General features: G+C 46.1%; 3 protein-coding genes across 4 annotated transcripts in view; 1 reads left to right on the plus strand and 2 right to left on the minus strand.

Moving 5' to 3' along the window:
* FANCD2 (FA complementation group D2) overlaps positions 1-8,011 on the minus strand; it is a 32,861-nt gene extending 24,850 nt beyond the window's left edge. The window contains exons 1-10 of the mRNA XM_050313286.1: positions 7,928-8,011; positions 6,707-6,796; positions 6,411-6,545; positions 5,749-5,816; positions 4,601-4,704; positions 3,996-4,059; positions 2,852-2,904; positions 1,843-1,921; positions 1,026-1,150; positions 615-702 (exon numbers count right to left, since the gene is read on the minus strand). Coding sequence (XP_050169243.1) covers positions 615-702; positions 1,026-1,150; positions 1,843-1,921; positions 2,852-2,904; positions 3,996-4,059; positions 4,601-4,704; positions 5,749-5,816; positions 6,411-6,545; positions 6,707-6,773 — 783 coding nt within the window. The 5' untranslated portion in view covers positions 6,774-6,796; positions 7,928-8,011. The remainder of the gene's footprint in view (positions 1-614; positions 703-1,025; positions 1,151-1,842; positions 1,922-2,851; positions 2,905-3,995; positions 4,060-4,600; positions 4,705-5,748; positions 5,817-6,410; positions 6,546-6,706; positions 6,797-7,927) is intronic.
* Positions 8,012-8,058: 47 nt separating this feature from the next.
* EMC3 (ER membrane protein complex subunit 3) lies at positions 8,059-12,318 on the plus strand. Its single transcript, XM_050313270.1, has 8 exons — positions 8,059-8,272; positions 8,351-8,408; positions 9,117-9,210; positions 9,834-9,938; positions 10,647-10,728; positions 10,873-10,952; positions 11,533-11,615; positions 12,077-12,318. Exons 1-8 carry the CDS (start codon positions 8,118-8,120, stop codon positions 12,203-12,205), a joined length of 786 nt encoding a protein of 261 aa, XP_050169227.1. The 5' UTR covers positions 8,059-8,117; the 3' UTR covers positions 12,206-12,318.
* Positions 12,319-13,802: 1,484 nt separating this feature from the next.
* USP4 (ubiquitin specific peptidase 4) overlaps positions 13,803-17,787 on the minus strand; it is a 31,595-nt gene continuing 27,610 nt past the window's right edge. For both annotated transcript variants that reach the window (XM_050313269.1, XM_050313268.1), the window contains 4 exons: positions 17,478-17,627; positions 16,700-16,803; positions 16,052-16,140; positions 13,803-15,929 (listed from right to left, as the gene is read on the minus strand). In XM_050313269.1, coding sequence (XP_050169226.1) covers positions 15,828-15,929; positions 16,052-16,140; positions 16,700-16,803; positions 17,478-17,627 — 445 coding nt within the window. In that variant the 3' untranslated portion in view covers positions 13,803-15,827. The remainder of the gene's footprint in view (positions 15,930-16,051; positions 16,141-16,699; positions 16,804-17,477; positions 17,628-17,787) is intronic.

Below are 17,787 nucleotides of genomic sequence, written 5' to 3' on the forward strand. Positions count from 1 at the left end.
TTGTTAACTGCCTTTCAAAAGGCAAAAGCATGGAGAAGAGCAGCCCTGTTATGCAGCATCAGCCTTTTGGGACTATGTAAAACACTACTTAAAGCACTCAAATGAACCAATTTTATTTTATTCATAAGAAGCCCAACTCCAAGAAGTGCAGCAATGCAGCACGTCCAAAAGGCACAAGACACATCATCATCTCTTCTCCTTTATCAGCATTCTGCAGAGAAAACTTATTGAATTATTTAATCACCAATCTGCCTTTACTTAGAACATAACAGTCTAGTCTGGTCATTGCACTTCAAAATGATGAATTATTCACAGCAAGCAGGTTTGAGACAGGCAGTCAAAATTTACAGCAGCAGGACAAGTGCTTTTGCATTTGCTAAAACAGCTGTGTTTGAAATTTCTGAATGCACACTGTAACAGCCAGAAAACTTCTCTCTGCTCTGCACTGAAGCCCTCATTACGTGTTACCTTCTGACCTCTTTCCAACCTGGGACTTTTGAAGGCCTACAGGAGTCAGATTTAGTGAAATACTTTGAGTGACACCAAACAGTTGCAGCTCTCATGTTTGCAAGCAGGGGCTGGGGTCTGCTGAACTGCTCAGGAGAAGCTCTCACCTCAGCCAGCAGTCCTGCATCAAGATCCAGGCGAGAGAGGGCATCCAGGATGGGAACTGTCAGCCGTCTGCCCTGCTTCAGTAAGACGCTGATAACAAGGAAGAGAAAAAAATGGTCCTCTTAACAAAGTCAAGAGGGGATCTTTTGTGTGTTGGACAATTCCAGTAGTTTTCATGGTCACTGCAAAAAAAAAATCTCTGAAACTGGTAACAGCATATGTCACTGGCATGATGGAAAACTTGTTCCCTAAATTAATTACTCCTCATGCAGCGACTGCACCTGTGTTTAATTGCCTCGAGGACTTGCCTGAAATTCATCTAATCATTCTTGGCTGGCTTCTCAGTTTCTTTAAACCTTGTCCTTTTCTGCTGAGTGCAAGGGGAAAAAACAACCCAACCAAATCATCTGTACCTGAGCTCTCTGGCAACCTCACTTTGCTGGGAATCCTCCAGGATCTCAGGTAAACTGGTGATGATATCATGCTGGATGGGTACTGGAGAGACACTGATCATCTGCATTAACTTCCTGATGAGATCCTGCAGACCAGAGCAGGTGAAAAGCACAAATCTCACTGTGAGCAAGTGGTTCATCAGCACTACAACAACATGTAAGGTCACTCAGTCCCACACCTGTCTGGATTTGTGCTTAACTCATCGTCCCACTGAAGCTGTGAAGCACAGCACAGACTTTTGTGGAACAATGGTATTTTACAGCTAGGATATAATGATGTTGGGGAGCCAAGGAAACTGGGAAACACAACACCAAGCTTCCCAGTGTTTAGTACAATCTCCTGGTTCACTTAAGTCTGGGACTCTCGAGTAACAGCCCTCCAGTCCAAAGTAAACCTGACTGACTTTGGGAAAGAAGGAAAAGAATCACCCCCAAATGTTTGTGAGTATCCAGTGCCTTGTTAAAATTAAACAAGAGGAGACTGTTAACGTCCTGCCAGCAACAGCTTTAAAACAGGATCACCTGTTTGAATATATTTACAGATAGAAACTGGTGTAAGACTTAAAATAAGGAAAGAAGAGAGATAGTAAAAGGGGATGTTCAGAAGTCACTGAAGGCAATCATAACAAAACAGAAAAAAAAATAATCTCTGCTTCAGCATGCGAATGTAAAAACAACATCAGCTCTCACAGTACAATAACTGATCTAATCCCATGTGACAGGCATTCCAGAAGTTGTTTGGAAAAAGCACACATGTGACTGCATCACTGGTACCCACCTGGCTGTCAAGAAGCCTGTCAAGCCATTTAAACTGATTGACAATGAGCCGGGGGAAATTTGTTCCAAAGGTGCCCACGCTAAAACAGCAGAAAATGGCACAGATTAGTCAGACCTACAGACTCAGAAGCTTTGCTGCTGGTCAGCAAGACCAACTAACCCCATTTTTAACTGGTCATTAATATATAGAAAAAACTTCACTTTTCTTACAGTTTGACAGGAGATGAGTGTAACAACACCCATTTTTAAGGGTTTGCAGAGCAATTAATAACAGCTTATTTAAGATCCTTTAGAATTCTTGGGTGAAAACAGTTCAGTCCTTGGGCTGTCTGTGTTTAACCTCCCTCAAACAAGATTTCAGTACAAGACAATTTCTTGGACTCAACCTCTGTGCAGCTTATCCTGCTTGATACTCAGCACTGGAGCAAATACTGTGTCAGAACAGTCCCAACTTCTTCCTGCCCCTTGACCTGCTCCACCAACTCCATAGGGAGCATCCTGGACAATGGGAGAAGAGCTTAAGTGTCCAAGTCTTGCCTGTGTTGTGCCTTAAGATCTGCTATGATGCCCTATGTTCATAAACCAAACAGATGCTTCTTCAATTTTCCTCCTTTGAACACGATCTGCATCTTTAAAAGGAGGTCTGTCTGCATCTCACAGCCTCCTAAAACTCTGTCAGGCACTTCCATCTTTTTTTTGAATAACAAGACACTCCATAGCCTCCTTGCTGAAACAATTCCCAAGCTTGTGTCAGTAGCCACGAAAAGCACAATCAATCATGAGGTGTGCCTGTTTTTCAGCTTCTGGAAGTTTGTCTTCTGCTTTATGCACCCACAAATTTGGAGTCATGGTGCCTCACAGATAATTTTACACATGTATGAAGAAAAAAACCAGTCAATAAGTGCAAACAATCATTCAGGTAAATTTGAAGTAACAGTTAAAGTCAAACAGCTGGTGATTGTCCAAATAAAATTTAATTTCAAGGCAGAGAGAGGCCAGTTTATACTCACACGTCAAAAAAGAATTCAGGGATCTTCTCCAACAACAGCGTTATGACAGCAGGCTAAAGGAAAGAGGAAAAGACAGTGTTAGGATGATTTACTGGTTGTGCTGTGGCACTACCACCAAATTGACCTTTCACAAAAGGTGAAACAGAGAATAAAATACTCCAAAAGACCAATAAAAGTATTTCCTGTATAAAGAAATCTCTTGCCTCATGCCAGAAAGGAGGCAAACAGCCGGAAAAGTGAAAACCACCAATGCCAAGAGTGCATAAACTGTTCACACAATCCAAGAGAATCAGAGCACACAGGCAGATGTACAATTCCTCTGAGACAACCTCTCTTTCTCAGACCCAGCTGAGTTACTTTTCACCACACAGGAAACTAAAACATCAACTTTGAATAAGTTTGTAAACAGTGCCCACATGCTTTTGTCATTCCATTTGCAGCTCTAATCCTTTGCCCCTTTAATCCTGGCCCAAATGCAATTCTGGAACTGTATTTAAGACAAGAACTTTCAAAACATTTTAATTATAAGAGGACTGAAGTCCACAACTGCTCTCAGGTTTCCCATGAATGGGTGAGACATCTGTCATCTTCAACTCCATACACACCTCTATGCAATCTGTATACAGTTTAACAATTTGTTCTTGCCAGCAGGTTGCTCAGTGTCTTACCCATTTCTAAACACTTCCAAGATTCAAATTCCTCCAATAATGGAGTTTCAGTCACCTCTCTAGCCCACCTGTTCTACCACTTAAAAAAACCCCAGCATTCTCCACAGTGGAAGTGGTCACATCCTATCAGAATTTCCCATGGTTGACCTGAGCCATCATCTCTCATTCTGCCCCTGTTCACCTTTGAGAAGTTTGTCTGTGTTCCCTACACCATGCAACCAGATATCTGAAGACCACAAAATTCCCCTTAATCTTCTCTTGAAGACTGAACAAACCCAGCTCCCATTGTCTCTGCTTGTATGCCATGTGCCTCAGACCCTGAGCATCTTTGTGTCCCTAAAGAAACTACAAACTGGACACTATTCCAGACACAGCCTCACCTGCCTCACCAACAGTTCTATTAATCCTTTATTTACATAAGCAAAAGGATCCCTACAATCAACACCACTGTAAGGAGCAAACCAAGGTGCCCGTACCTGTAAGATCTTAATTCCAAGCAGCAGTTTAATGAGGCTTTCGCAATAGGAGTGCACCAGATTCCTGCAAGATGAAAGATTCCACCACAGTTGTAACAAAAACGTGTCAGCAGAACAGGCTGTAACTCTTTCCGTGACTGTTGTTTTTGAAAAACCACATAGCACAATTTTTAAACCACAGTTTTAAAACTGCACTTCAGCTCTGAACTAGCTCCTTCTCTACAAGACTAGCATGAGTTGGAAATGCAAAAGCCTGTGGTTAAGTTCTATCTCCTGGAAAAAAAAAAAACAACTCAACAAAGGAAATGACCTTCACCAGTCCTGCCAATTTTTTTTTCCCCTCCAGTAAGTGGTTCTTGCCATAAAATGCCACAGAGGCCAATATGTGCCATGGGCAGAGAGTAAATTCTGTGAATTGCCACTTCAAGCTCGCTGCTACTGAACAGCAGTGTACTGCACCAGCCACTGCTTGCTGAGCACAAGCTGGAGCCATGGCCTTTCCCTCCACTCTGCTCAGTGTTACAGGACATTTGACCAGAGCATTTAACAGGACATTCAACATTTCAGCTCTGACTACAGGGGAAGGCAAAATACATTTTCTCTACCTCGCCCCCTCAGTCCGTACGGGAGTGCATGGCAAGAGACAGTTCTTGAACTGGTTCCTGTCCTTGATGTGAGATTCCAAGCCACTGACAAACTGCTTCACAACCTGCAAAGCAGAGGGAAGGTAATCACCATCCTGAAGAGATGTCCCGGTCAGCTGCTGTGCTTTAGGAGGCATTTTGCAAGTAGATACTGAATACAGGGAAGAGGTAAGGCAAGGAACTGCAGACAGACAGAAACTGTGATGGAAGGAATGATGGATAATAAATCAACTCTAGGCTAGACCATTTCCAAAAGGAAACACTGAATTGTTCTGCAAAATAACTCCAAAGCACGTGTCTCACATTTTACCTTGACTTAAAAAGGCTTTGCCTTTCTTCCTATTTAGCTGAGACAGCAACATTTAATGTTACAAGACCTGCACCCAAAAAACATTTGCAGTCCAATTATTGGCCCCCAGCCTTTCACACTGGGCTTGCTGACTGGAGAGGAGCACCACATCGTGGCAGTTCTAATGCTGCCAGCTCCCACCCAACACAAAACCAAACACAGCCTCCACCACAGAGTTAAGCAAGTTAAAGATTCTTCCTCCCCTAAGGGGAGGAAAATCTTATCTATTGAATAATATTGCCAATTAATTATTTTGACAGGGCATAGTGATGGAAGTGCAGAACTTTTCCTTGGAATCGTGCGAAGGCGATCTTGGAGCATTGTCCTGGTTTGGGCTGGAACAGAGTTAATTTTCTTCCCAGTGGCTGGTACAGTGCTTTGTTTCAGATTTAGGATGAGAACAACGTTGATAACCCACTGATGGCCTCGGAGGGAGTGAGTGGCTGTGTTCAGCTATTAAACTACGACCAGCACACACCCCAAAGCTGTATTAACAGAGGCACAGGCTGGTCATCTTTGTCTGACTATTCAGATGTAACAGTGTGACAGCTGAGAAGAAACAGAACCAGCAGAAGGACAACAGGACCAAAAAGCTGGAACAGTGACGTTGAGGGAACTGGAAAATCTGGACCACAGAAACCCAAGATAAGCTACCATGCAGCACACTTTTGTGTGGGACCAGCAGGGTCAGGAAGCTGCATTTGCATCCTTTGCTGCTCAGCAAACAGTTTTAAAGGAGGTTCCTGCCAAAGGTACTCACAGCTGGGTAAGTAGGGTGCTTCTCCAGGGCCAGGCACAGCTTCTTCTGGAAAGCCATTTGATCAACAGCTATGGAGGAAGTTTAAAAAGAAAATAAAGCACCTGACACATTTTATCCACAGAACATCACAGCAACAGCTACACCAAGTACAAGCTCTCAAGCCCATCCACCAACACTTCTGCTTTTGCTCTATTTGAGAAGTCCATTTAGCAAAGGCCTGAGTGGAATCGCCACTTGTGCTTTCTCCACTCAGGGCTGAGTAGCTGACAGCATTGAAAAGGCTTGGTACAAGAGTTCCTGAAGGCCTTGTCTGAGCTGAAAGGCAACAATGACATGTTTGTTTTCCTGTTTTAGAGTTCCTGTCTCTGTAATTCAATACTGTAATCACAGATGAGGTCTAATCTTTTTCCATGTACCTCCAATAATCTTTCAGAAGTGCTTAGACTTAGCATGTATACACACAAAAAACTGGGTTAGGTAATGCACTGAATTCAGCAGGAACAAGAGATATGTAACAAATAAGAGGCCAGAGGAAGGTTTGCTTGAATTTTGGAACAAGCTGGCTTAAGCATTTTCACTCTGCAAGACACATCTTTCCTTTATGCTAGACATCTTTGCAGGTTTTCAGCTACAAGCAGAAAGAGCAAGTGTTAAATTCCTACCTATTTCATTCTGTCCCTCCCCAGCTTTCAGCACAATTCCTGATGTTCTAAGGAGCTCTTCAAAGATTGCTTCACCCTCCACTCCACAGTAGGCAGAGACATTTTCCTTATCAGAAATCCGTGACTTCTTTGTTTCTGTGAAAACAAGACATGCCACATCCCATATATTAAAAAAAAATCAAGTGTCATTAACAATCAGCATTAGCAAAATTGCCATTTTGGCCTTCTCCCTGCCTGGGAGTCGTTGTCTCTACCAAGAGGTCTCCACCCCTGTAAGATTATACCCGAGCACCTACTTGCCAAGTCTGTCTTGCAGCTCTCTTCAGAAGCATCACCTTTTGACAATTTCCTTTTTGAAACCATGGTAACAAAACCTTTGTTGTTGCCTGTAAAAAGGCAGGAAAGAGGCAAGTGTTTAGTTTATGCTTTTTAAGCAAATGAGGAATGTATTAGTGAATAATGAAAGGGAATGTTCCAGAGATTGAAAGTGCTCAAAGAAAGACAGACTGCCTTGGTAACCAGTATCACACTTGTTTTTCCGCTGTACAGGTTGAAATTTCAGAGCTTGTTATATTTAAACAGCTTAATACATCATTTTTTTTATAAAATTCAGTTTCTCAGAAGACAGGGCATACACCAAGCAAATTAAATAGCAAGTTACAGTGAGCAACTATGAGGTCTCCAATTGTACAGACTGATCTAAACTCGTGATCCTCTCCCCATGCCCGGACAAAGCAACAAAGGATTCACAGGTGAGTGTTTATGAGCCCAACCTCATTAACTGCCCCTGTTCATGTTCCTAACCCACTACCACAACAAATGAGTTCTGTCAGCACAATCCTCCATCTGACCTGCCCTCTTCTGGGGGGTGTCAGTGATTAAAAAACAAAAAAAATAAATCTTGACTCACCTTTAAAAGTTAAAGGTTGTTAAAAAGAGATGTGTGATCACCTCACACTAACTTTCAACTGTATGGCAGACACTAGTAAAATGAGTTACATAAAATATCAGTGTGCAACTGGAAAAACTCAAACCCAAAAATGCAGTAAGCATTTTCTGGCTGTTCTAAGAATATAAATACCTCAAAGGCAGGTGCCCTGGAGATGGTGCCAGCCTCTTTTGGGTGGTGCCCACCAAGAGCACGAGGAGCCACGGCCATAAACGAAAACATAAGAAGTTTCACCTCCACGAGAGGAAGGACTTCTTTCCATTCAGGGTGGCAAAGCACATGAACAGGCTGCCCAGGGAGTCTCCCTCTCTGGAGACATTCCGCACCCACCTGGACGCGCTCCTGTGCCACTCGCTCGAGGCGACCCTGCCTGGGCAGGGGGCTTGGACTGGGTGATAGCCGGAGGTCCCTTCCAACCGCCACAATTCTGACTGGGCTCTGTCAGCCCTCAGAAGGGAAGCCTCTCTCCATCGCACCTGCTCCCAAAGGCTCGGCAGTGCCTGCGACAGCCATTCCACCTCAGCTCAGCTCACCTGAGCCGAGCCCACCCCGCCGCGCCCCCCCTCACCTCAGGGCGGGCGGGGCTCTCCGCTGTCCCCTCACGTCGTTCCCGCCGCTCCCGCTCGAGTTTCCCGCCCGCTCCGCCCTCTCCTTTCCCGTTCCGGCGGCGGCGGAAGGGCCGGGCCCGGAAAGGGAAGCGGCAGCGGGGCCTGCGGCGGGGCCGGGGCCGGAGCCGGGCCCGGGGCGGCACCGCCGCGATGAGCGAGCCCGAGCTGCTGCTGGACTCCAACATCCGGCTGTGGGTGGTGCTGCCCATCGTCTTCATCACCTTCTTCGTGGGCATGATCCGGCACTACGTGTCCATCCTGCTGCAGAGCGACAAGCGCCTCACGCAGGAGCAGGTGTCCGACAGGTCAGAGCCGCCCTCGCTCCCGCCCGACCCCCGAGCCCCCGGCGCGGCCCCCGCTAACGCCGCGTGTCTCTCTTCCAGCCAAGTCCTGATACGGAGCAGAGTCCTTCGGGAAAACGGAAAATACATTCCAAAGCAGGTACGGAGCTGTGTGGGTGAGGTTTTACAAAGAGGATGGCTGTGGAGGGAGCGCAGAGCGCGGGGTGTGTCGGGGCAGTGCCGCGGGCGGAGCAGCCTCGGGCACCGGCAGCTCCCTCAGGGACTGGGATCGGACAGTGCCGGGTGTCCCCTGTCCCAGGGCAGGGTCCCGGGGATCCTCCTTGACATTGATGTCTGCTGCCGCTGCTCGGGGTTTTAGCTGCATGCTGAAATGAGGTCTCTGCCCCCGAACCATTGTGTTCAATACCTGCCAGCAAGCAGAGGAAGGTAATACGATGTGGTCGTACAATGTCAGCTGAAATGTTTGCTGAACTAAAAATCCGTCGCTCGTGCTGGCTCTGTTGCTGACAAATATATAATTTTGTGAAATCCAGAGCTCAGATGGGGAGGTGAATGTATCCCATGTACTGGTATTGGGGCTGAAGCAGCACAAAGAATTTGCACAAAGCACTGAAAGTTCTTTAATTAACATGGACTCTTCAGAGACTTCTTAGGATTAAGAATTTCAGAGAGCTGATACTCTGGATGCAGGGCAAAAGGAGGAGTTTTAGAGCACATGGGCAGTGAAGTACCTCTCCAGGAAAGAAGGATGTGCTATGAAAGAGCTCAAAAGATGTCTGCATATCTGAGCAAGAAATAATGGTTCTGTCCTTTCATTTCTCATGGCATTGGCTCTTTCTGTTTTCAGTCTTTCCTGTCCCGGAAATATTTTTTTAATAACCCAGAGGATGGATTTTTTAAGAAAACGAAAAGAAAGGTAGTGCCTCCTTCACCAATGACAGGTATGTTAAGGTACCATAACTGCAGCCAGGCAGAAAAGCCTGTCACTTTGTGCCAAGGGAGGAAGGTGAACCAGCTTTGCAAGGGAGTGTGAGGGAGGAGGTGGGACTGTTCAGCTCTGTACTGGGCAGGGGGAGCGAGATCCCTCTCTTGGGTAGCAACACATTGGGTCACTTCATTTTGCTTAACTCCAGCCTCCAGCTGCTTGCAGTGTCTCACGAGAGCACAGCCACCTCAGTGTTGCCAGAAGTGGGAATTCCTGCTCTCACTTGTGTCCATTTGTCAGTGTTTTGCACTAGCTCTTGCAGGATCTTCTCTAAACTGATTTAACTTAACTAATGTGTCCACAGCAGCAAAATAGCTAAGTAGTTAATTGTCCTTTTTCTACCCAAATCATCTCCCAGAGGGGTCAAGCAAGTTCTGTGATCTGGGGCAAGGGATGGGGTGAGGTCATCTGGCCGCTTATCTCATCTTGCAAGGCATTTTCAACAGTGGAAAATAAAGTTATTGCGATAGGACTGCTTTCTGTCTCATGCAGTTTCTTAATTAAAGTAACTGACAGTTAATGTCGTGTTTCCCTTTACTGTGATGCGCTGCTACTTAACATCGAGTCTGTGACTTGCAGATCCTACCATGCTGACAGATATGATGAAAGGGAATGTAACCAATGTTCTGCCTATGATCCTCATCGGGGGTTGGATCAACATGACATTTTCAGGATTTGTCACAAGTAAGTGTCTGGAATAACATGGGTTTGGCTGTGTTTCTGACCTTGAGGGTGTGCGCTGCATCACAGGTTTGCTCCTCTACCTGAAAGCAGTCAGTTGGAAGCTGCATGAATTTGGCTTGTGGCACTGCTGCTCTTCACTGCATGGAGGGGAAATTGCTCTCAGAGTACTGGCCATGGTCAGGAGGAAAATAGCTCATGTCCTCAGAACAACTGTAACTGCAAAACCAGTATTAGTTTTATTAAAAGTGCCTAAAATTCAGGTTGACACAGTGGAATTTAAAGAAGTATTTTTGATGTGTACACCCTGCATTACACAGTAACCAACTCCGGGGAGATGGTTACTGTGTAATGCAGGGTGTATACATCAAAAATACTTCCTTAAATTCACAGTTCTGGGGGTTTTTTCCTATACTGTTTATGTGTTAACTGTTTCTTTAACAAGAGACATTCACCTTCACAATCTTGAAGCAATACCTGTGAGGCCTGGGTCATCCGAGATTCAAAAGGTTTAAAGTTTCCAAAAACACTTCATATTGAAATGAATACAGAACCGCAGCTTTTTCAAAAATACAAGTTAACCTGCTGTTGTACACATTGCATTCCGACTAGATAAGATGTAACACAAGAACTACCTGCTGGCTTTGCCACGTGCTTTGCAGTCCTGCAGTGTCACTCTGTCAAACTGGGCTTCTTTTTCTCACCCCGCAGCAAAGGTCCCGTTTCCTCTGACGCTGCGTTTTAAGCCAATGTTGCAGCAGGGAATTGAACTGCTCACTTTGGACGCGTCCTGGTAAGCCTGTCCTCAGCCAGCAAGGTGGAATTCCCACTTGGAGAGTGCTGAATGTGTTAATGACCTTTGAATGGTCTGTGCGAGCTGCTGGAATGAGGAGCCAGCTTTGAACTGACATCAGCCCTGCTTGTTCTGATTTGTCAGGGTGAGCTCCGCTTCCTGGTACTTCTTGAATGTGTTTGGACTCAGAAGCATTTATACTCTTATCCTGGGCCAAGATAATGGTAAGACACTGTCCTTCCTGGGAAAGAACTGGCTTCTCCTTCCATGGGATGTCTTCTGAGGAAGGCTGGGGAAGGATTTCTGAGTTTTCAGCCAAAAAGCCTTTGAAAGCCTCTCATTTCTGTGAGGTTACCCTCCCAGGGCCAGGTTTGATATCACCTGCAGCAAGTACCCAAATCTCCTGCACCAGCCTTTGGCTCATAAACTTGGTCTAGCCCACGCTTTCCTTCCACACCCAAACAGTGTGCAGAAGTTCTGCTCTCAGGCTTGCTTTTATTTCTGGCAAGTATTGGTTTTAAGGAAAACTGCAAAGATTTCCTAATGTTAGATGTGGGGCAGGACAAATATGTATTGGGAATACAGAAGACTGTATTTTCCTCAATTATTCTGCATATTTTATGTAAATCTGGCTAAGATGTAGGGGGTGGGAACAAGATGTCTCATGGGAACTTTCTGGCACAGTAGTATTGCATTCTGGGTGTTTCTGCAACATTCTCCTCTATAGTCAGAAACCAGCCTGCTGGCACTGTGCTCCAGGAAATGCTGTTTAAATGACACGGAAAACTCTTTTCTCATCTGCAGCTGCAGATCAGTCCAGGGTGATGCAGGAACAAATGACAGGGGCAGCAATGGCCATGCCAGCAGATACCAACAAAGCTTTTAAGGTACAGTATTCCTGTTTGCTGTGAGCTTGCAGGCTCATGGGCTGTGTGGAACTTGGCCTCTCCCTGTGTCAAGGGAATTGCTCTGAATTCCTGTTCCTAAAAATAGAGCTGACAGCTGATTGTTATCCAATATCTCTGGACTAAAGAATTAACTAAGTACAAAGGACTTGACCCCCCAGAACAGAACTGGCTGTGTTTCTAGAAACAGCTGCACTGGACAGTTCCACGTTAGAGGGTTTGCAAGAAGCAGATAATGTAATTTTTTTAACTTCTGTGATGTACTTTGTATTGACCAATTAGTATCTAATTAAGCATAAAACACTGATTTCAACAAGCTGACAGGATTGCCAGGTTTTTAATAGAACTTGGGCTTTGTTGCAGTTTTTTAAGTGTACTTTGTGTAGTTCTTATCTAATACTGTGCTGCTTTCCCTTCTCTCCCTCTGTTCACTGCCAATGCAGACGGAATGGGAAGCCTTAGAACTGACAGATCATCAGTGGGCCTTAGAAGATGTAGAAGAAGAGCTCATGGCAAAAGACCTCCACTTTGAGGGCATGTTTAAGGAAGAACTTCAGACCTCCATCTTCTGAATTTGAGAATATGCTTTTGTCTCTTCTCGTGAAAGTTGACAAGAAATGTTACTTTAAACTATATAATGTATTTTAGCAAGGCTGAGAATAAAACAGAAACATCATGTTCAGAACTGCAGAGTGCCCTCCCTTTGATTTGAAGCCCCAGGACCGAGGGTGTTGTATCTGAGCCAGAGGCTCCGTGTGGGTTTCGAGCTGGAGTTCTGTTTCTCTTCCTAGGAAATGTATGCTGGAGAATAGACCTAAAATTTCAAGCTCACAAAGAGCAAGCTTGCTCCAGTTAAGGTTTCTGAGAATAAAAAAGTACAGCCTGTTTTTCTTGGTTTATCCTTTTAAATAAACACACAGTGAGTTATCCTTTGCTTTTGAACAATTAGGACATCACATAAGCAACTCAAACTTGGCATAGTGACAAAGTACCTACTGCATCTTCAGAAGCAGCATGAAGATTCAGCTTCTGAAAGCAGTGCTTGCCCTCTTTATGCTCTTCTTCCTGTGACAATAATCAGGAGTTGAAGCTTTCACAAGAAAAAAAGCAGGAGGGGGATACTCACCATGTGGCCACAGCAAAGTATGGGACAACTCACCTGCCTTCCTCTGGTATCCAAGCCTGGAAGGCTCCCTGGAACTCACAGTCCCCTGTGCCTGCTCCTGCCCTGGCAGCCTGCTGGGCACCCTGGCATCTTCTGCCCCCTCCTTGCTGCTCTGGTTCCTGGGAAGAGCAGCTCCTCAGAGGCCTTTGGGCAGCAGAGAGCCAAAGATGGCAATGCTATGCAGGGGTAGCAAACACACTATTTCCCCACTAGTTTAATCCTTCCCAAGTCCATTTATAAGCACACAGAGCCCCTCCAGCCTGCCATGCCCAGCAGGGTGACCTGAGCAAGGGTGCCTGGCTGTTCCCTGCCATCCCTGTTCTGTTATTTACTGGGCAGGTGGGCATAGGAAGTGCCTTAAGTGCCTCCCTGACCATCTTCTTTCACTATAGAGACCAGGGAGCAACTGTTCTTGGCTTGTCCATCTGCAGGAGCCCCTCAGACCTCTTCCCCAGGGAGAGCAGTCCTAAGCTGGGGAAATGCTTCTTAAACAGAAGCTCTTCCATGATCTTTTTCTCCTCTTTATTCTGAGCACTTTTCTCAGGATGAAACTGCACATCAAAGCAGGGGCTGAGCCAGGGCAGTGACAGAGCCTGTGTTCTGTTCTCACCAAACTATCCCAGTGGTACAGCCACAACCAGCCCTGATACCCCTGGAGAAAACGGACAGAAGGAAGACCAAAACCCCCAGGGATCTGCAGAGGAAGAGGAATGATGATGAAACAACAGCTGAGGCTTCCCAGTGCTCCAGAAAAGCAAGGACAGGCTTTGCTGAGCACCACATACCAAGAACCCAGCAATGCAGGCAAGAAAAGGCAACCCTGGATCAAACACAACTCCCAGCTGGACACAGCAGTGTCCTCAACAGCTGATTTTCTCCAAAATCCTCACTGGTTCCCAAGGACTCGCCCTTCCCCAGCCCAAATCACTCCTGGAGCACCAGGCACCCCCACAACCAGCAGTCTTGGGCCACATAACGAAAGCTGAAAATACAACAAAATCCAGTTTCAGTGCAAACCACTCTTTAATTTTCCTCTTTGTACAACAGAGCCAGCCACTTACAAAGTGCTAGTCTAAAAAACAGTCTGGTATTACAGCACACACACACCAGCTGAAGCCCAGCAGCTCAGAGGCAGAGAAAGCAAGAGCTGGGCCACTTGTTCTGCAGTACAACAGAGTCTGTTCAGCATCTGAGCATCACAGATTTAGCCCCACGATGCTTTTCTGTGTCAGCACAGGCAGGGAGGCGAGAAGGAGAACAAAGGCTATTTCAGATTGATTTCTCTTTTAAAAAGGACTTGAACTCCCCTCCCTTTCCTCTATGCCCTATTTTGGAATGCCCACATGACTTACTTTTAGGATAAAACGAACAAAAAAATGCTGATCAGAGTAATTTCAGTGCAGTGCTACAGCTTAAAAATTGCTTTTTGGATGCTCCCATCAGTAATGAGGAAAAAAAAAAAAGAAATACAATATTAAGAGTTGCAAAAAACAAAACAAAACAAAACAAAAAACTCCACCAGAACAGCAGAAGCAACTAAGCAATTGTGATCTCAAAATGCAAATTTCAATGTTTTAAAAGCAAAATTCCACAGAGGATCACACCAGTAGCATGCTGGCTAGAGGCAGCCCTCCCTTCTCCAAGAAAGAAAAACCCTCCTGTTTGGTTTGTCACTGAGCTAGATCTGTCCCAAAAAAACACAGGCCAAAGCTCTAGATTTTTTCCCATTTTTCACATGGAAGACCAGGTCTCCAGCAAGGAGAGACTCACAGGAGTCCACATTCAAGAAGAAAGCTGGACTTGGGTCCTACAAGTACCACAGACAGTAAAGGAGGACAGAGGGAGGAGCATTTGCCACTTGTGCCGAAAGGATGGAGCAGAACCACTGAACAGCCAAGGTAAAGAGGAGCTGGGACAGGACTGGCACATCTGCAGCCCCACAGAAGGTGATAAGGTGGGGATCTAAAGGGCAGTGCTCAAGGGAGGAGGAGGAAGGCTGAAAAAGCAGTCCAAAAAAACCAAAGTTGCAAGAGAAAAGGCTGAAAATCACACAATCCATTGCATTGGGCTGTCACACTTACAGGTGACACAGTGCTGAGCTTGGCTGGAGAAAAGAGCTCCAAGGAGCCACATAAACGAGCAAAAAAGGATAAAAATGCTGTCACTGCACAAACCAGAGGAGAAAAGCTGGAGGCAGAAAAGTGCTTTACAGAGCAGCCTGGAAGTGAGGGGTGTAGGAAGTGGATGGAGAGGACAAGAAATCATCAACGTTACGGATGGTCTTTTCTCTGCAGAAGAACAGGAGCTAGAGCAGCTGTATCCTGCCTCTCCATGGGGATCAGCCTGCACATGTGCCACACCACAGGCAGGGATGAGTCACTTCTGGCCAAGGTTCCTACATTACAGGATTCAGTGTTCACATGAGAAAGGCTGAGTCAAAACTGCGCTGAAGAGCCTAAAATGCATCAGTGAAAGGATGGAAGCAAGAGAAACGTTTGCTGCTCAGCCAGGGAACCAAGGTACAACAGCAGAGACTGCAGCAGACAGGACAGGTGTACAAAGATCTGAACTGAGCTCCAGAAAGGGTGCAGGAGCCTCCCTGACACAGGCAGGGCCCAAAAGCAACACCAGAGTCAGCAGGAAGCCCCGATGCCGATTCACAGAATCGTACCCACCACGCTCCTCCAAGGGCCCCTGCGAGGCTCAGCTGTGACTGGCCTCAGACTGTCCTCTCCCGACCCCACCTACAACCAAGAGCCACAGCCCCAACCCCTGCCTCTAGCCACACAGCTCAGCCAGATTTTAAAAAGAACTTTATTGAAGCTCCAATATATATTATTTTTGGCCTCTAAATACCCAAGTGTCAGCACCTATTCCTGGCTCTCCAGTGCTACTCTGCATCCCCCAGCACTGAATCTTACACAGTGCTCGATCTTCTGCTTGACCCCTACAGAAGGAAGGAAAATTTTCAGATGCCTCAGGCATTGCTTTAGAAGAGGAACTGCTACCATGGTGGCTGGAGGTGATGCTTAGTTGGTGTCCATGCCGTCACACTCTTCTTGGGGAGGACATGGGGCACTATGTTCCTCATTGTTTCGGCGCTGATAAAACAGCACATACGCAGCTTTTGTCTACCAAACAGAAAGAAAACCCATCTGAAACCATCCACGCGGCTCGGCTGGAAATGTCACACCCAAAGCAGGGAACCAAACCTTCAGCACCAACTCAGAATGGCCTCAGGCCAAATACTCACCACTATTTGGTCTTCCGAAGCCACGGATACGCTGCTGTCATCGAAGTAGTACCACTTGTCATTCACTTTGTTCTTGGCATAGGCAGTGTCTGCCAGGGGGAGAGACTGAGCTCAGCTTTGACATTACCCACCCCAAGCCTAGTTCACCAACATACACATCATCTGCAACATGCTGGCTGCTCCTAGTCTAGGACCATGTCCCATGTACCAGACTTACCCCTGACAGCTGAGACACAGGGCAAAGAAACTTAGGAAAAGAATTAGAGTGTTTTGTTCACCTGACCCTTCCCAGCACTCTCCAGTAAGAAGGTCATTTTCATAATTTCAGGTTCAGCACTGAAAAATCTTGACTCTGCTCATAAACTGGGGAACACCATCACACACACTAATGACTATTAACCAGGATCCCACAGGCATCAGAGTCAGAGCTCAGGCAGCTGCACATACACAAACTGGTTACCTGCCCTGCAGCTCCTAACAGGAAGGGTATTACCAGTATAATATTCACCTGCCCACAGAACACAGGTATGTTCTGGGGACTAGACACCCTTGGTGAGGGCAACTGCAGGTGTCCAACACACAGAGCCCACCCAGGACCCTTCTGCCCACGTTTCTTTGTGCCCAAAGGACACAGCAGCAGTTACTCACAGTGGCCCACTCCCATGGCTCCATAGTGATTGGAAACTGCAATGAGGTCATACACATACGAGCCTGCTCTCGGGTCGCAGACAAACTCGGACATGTTTAAACCCCTGGAAGGAAACCCAAAAGCATCAGCACAGCAGTAACCAGCACTTTTTAGGAAGAGCTGCATGGTACCAGTGAAGCTCTGCAGGCAGCACTGGTGCAGCAGGGCTGCTCTGCTGCTCAAGAGCCAGGCCTTATTAGTGTGAAAACCAGACTTGTCACTCCTCCCACACAGGGCAGGTCCTGGTAAACACACCAAGCACTGCCAGAAGGTTTAGAGGGAGGTGCTGATTAAAACACAGTTCAGTGTGTCCCTGTGTAGGCATGAAAAGCGAGACAGGAGTAGTAAGGAACACGCTTCATCTCACAGCAAGGAGCTGACAAGCAGAGACAGAGGGACAAGGCAGGCTTTCATCTTGTACTTGTGCAATACTCAGTACTGCAAGTGCAGCTCTGCCCAACAAATTTGCTAAAATCACTACAGAAGTTCTCTTGGTTCAGCAGAATCACCTTAATTAATGCTCTTTGAGATGTATAGAACTGATTAATCTTAACAAAACCAACCCCCCAAAAAACTAACCAATTCAACTCACGCCTGCTGTCAAGCTGCTCAAACCCAGAAGACAGCTGCTCCAGTTAGAGCTTTCACAACAAGCCCACCCAGCAACAGAAACATCAGAAGTAAATTTCTCTTGATCAGATTCTTCAAGCTCTTCCTGGCTTGAGGGAAGAATCCTACCTGATAGGGAATTCCACAACAGTGTCAAGTTTATCCCTCCAGTATCTGCTGTATGAGAAGCGTTTTAAATGCACCACCAAAATCTTGGGCAAAGACCACAGGTCAAACTTCTTTGTGGCCTGTTGATGTTTCTTACAGTTAGGGCAGTACCTGAGGAAGGAATAACAAGCAAGGAAATTAATAACTACATTAAAAGAAAAGCTTCTGGCCTTGCATTAAAGATGCCTCACTAGCACAGCATAGTCCCTGCAGAAGGCAAATTGGCTGTGGAATATGCAGGTGGACAGACTGCCTCAGAGAATTCCAAACT

The sequence above is a fragment of the Myiozetetes cayanensis genome, unplaced genomic scaffold, assembly GCF_022539395.1.
Source record: "Myiozetetes cayanensis isolate MyiCay16 unplaced genomic scaffold, myiCay2020 scf18, whole genome shotgun sequence".
In the NCBI taxonomy this organism is placed as follows: domain Eukaryota; kingdom Metazoa; phylum Chordata; class Aves; order Passeriformes; family Tyrannidae; genus Myiozetetes; species Myiozetetes cayanensis.

Coding starts and splice junctions, on each gene's coding strand:
- EMC3 (XM_050313270.1), top strand. CDS start 8,118: ATGAGCGAGCCCGAGCTGCTGCTGGACTCCAACATCCGGCTGTGGGTG. Junction 8,273..8,350: donor CAGGAGCAGGTGTCCGACAG/GTCAGAGCCGCC, acceptor TCTCTCTTCCAG/CCAAGTCCTGATACGGAGCA. Junction 11,616..12,076: donor ATACCAACAAAGCTTTTAAG/GTACAGTATTCC, acceptor CTGCCAATGCAG/ACGGAATGGGAAGCCTTAGA.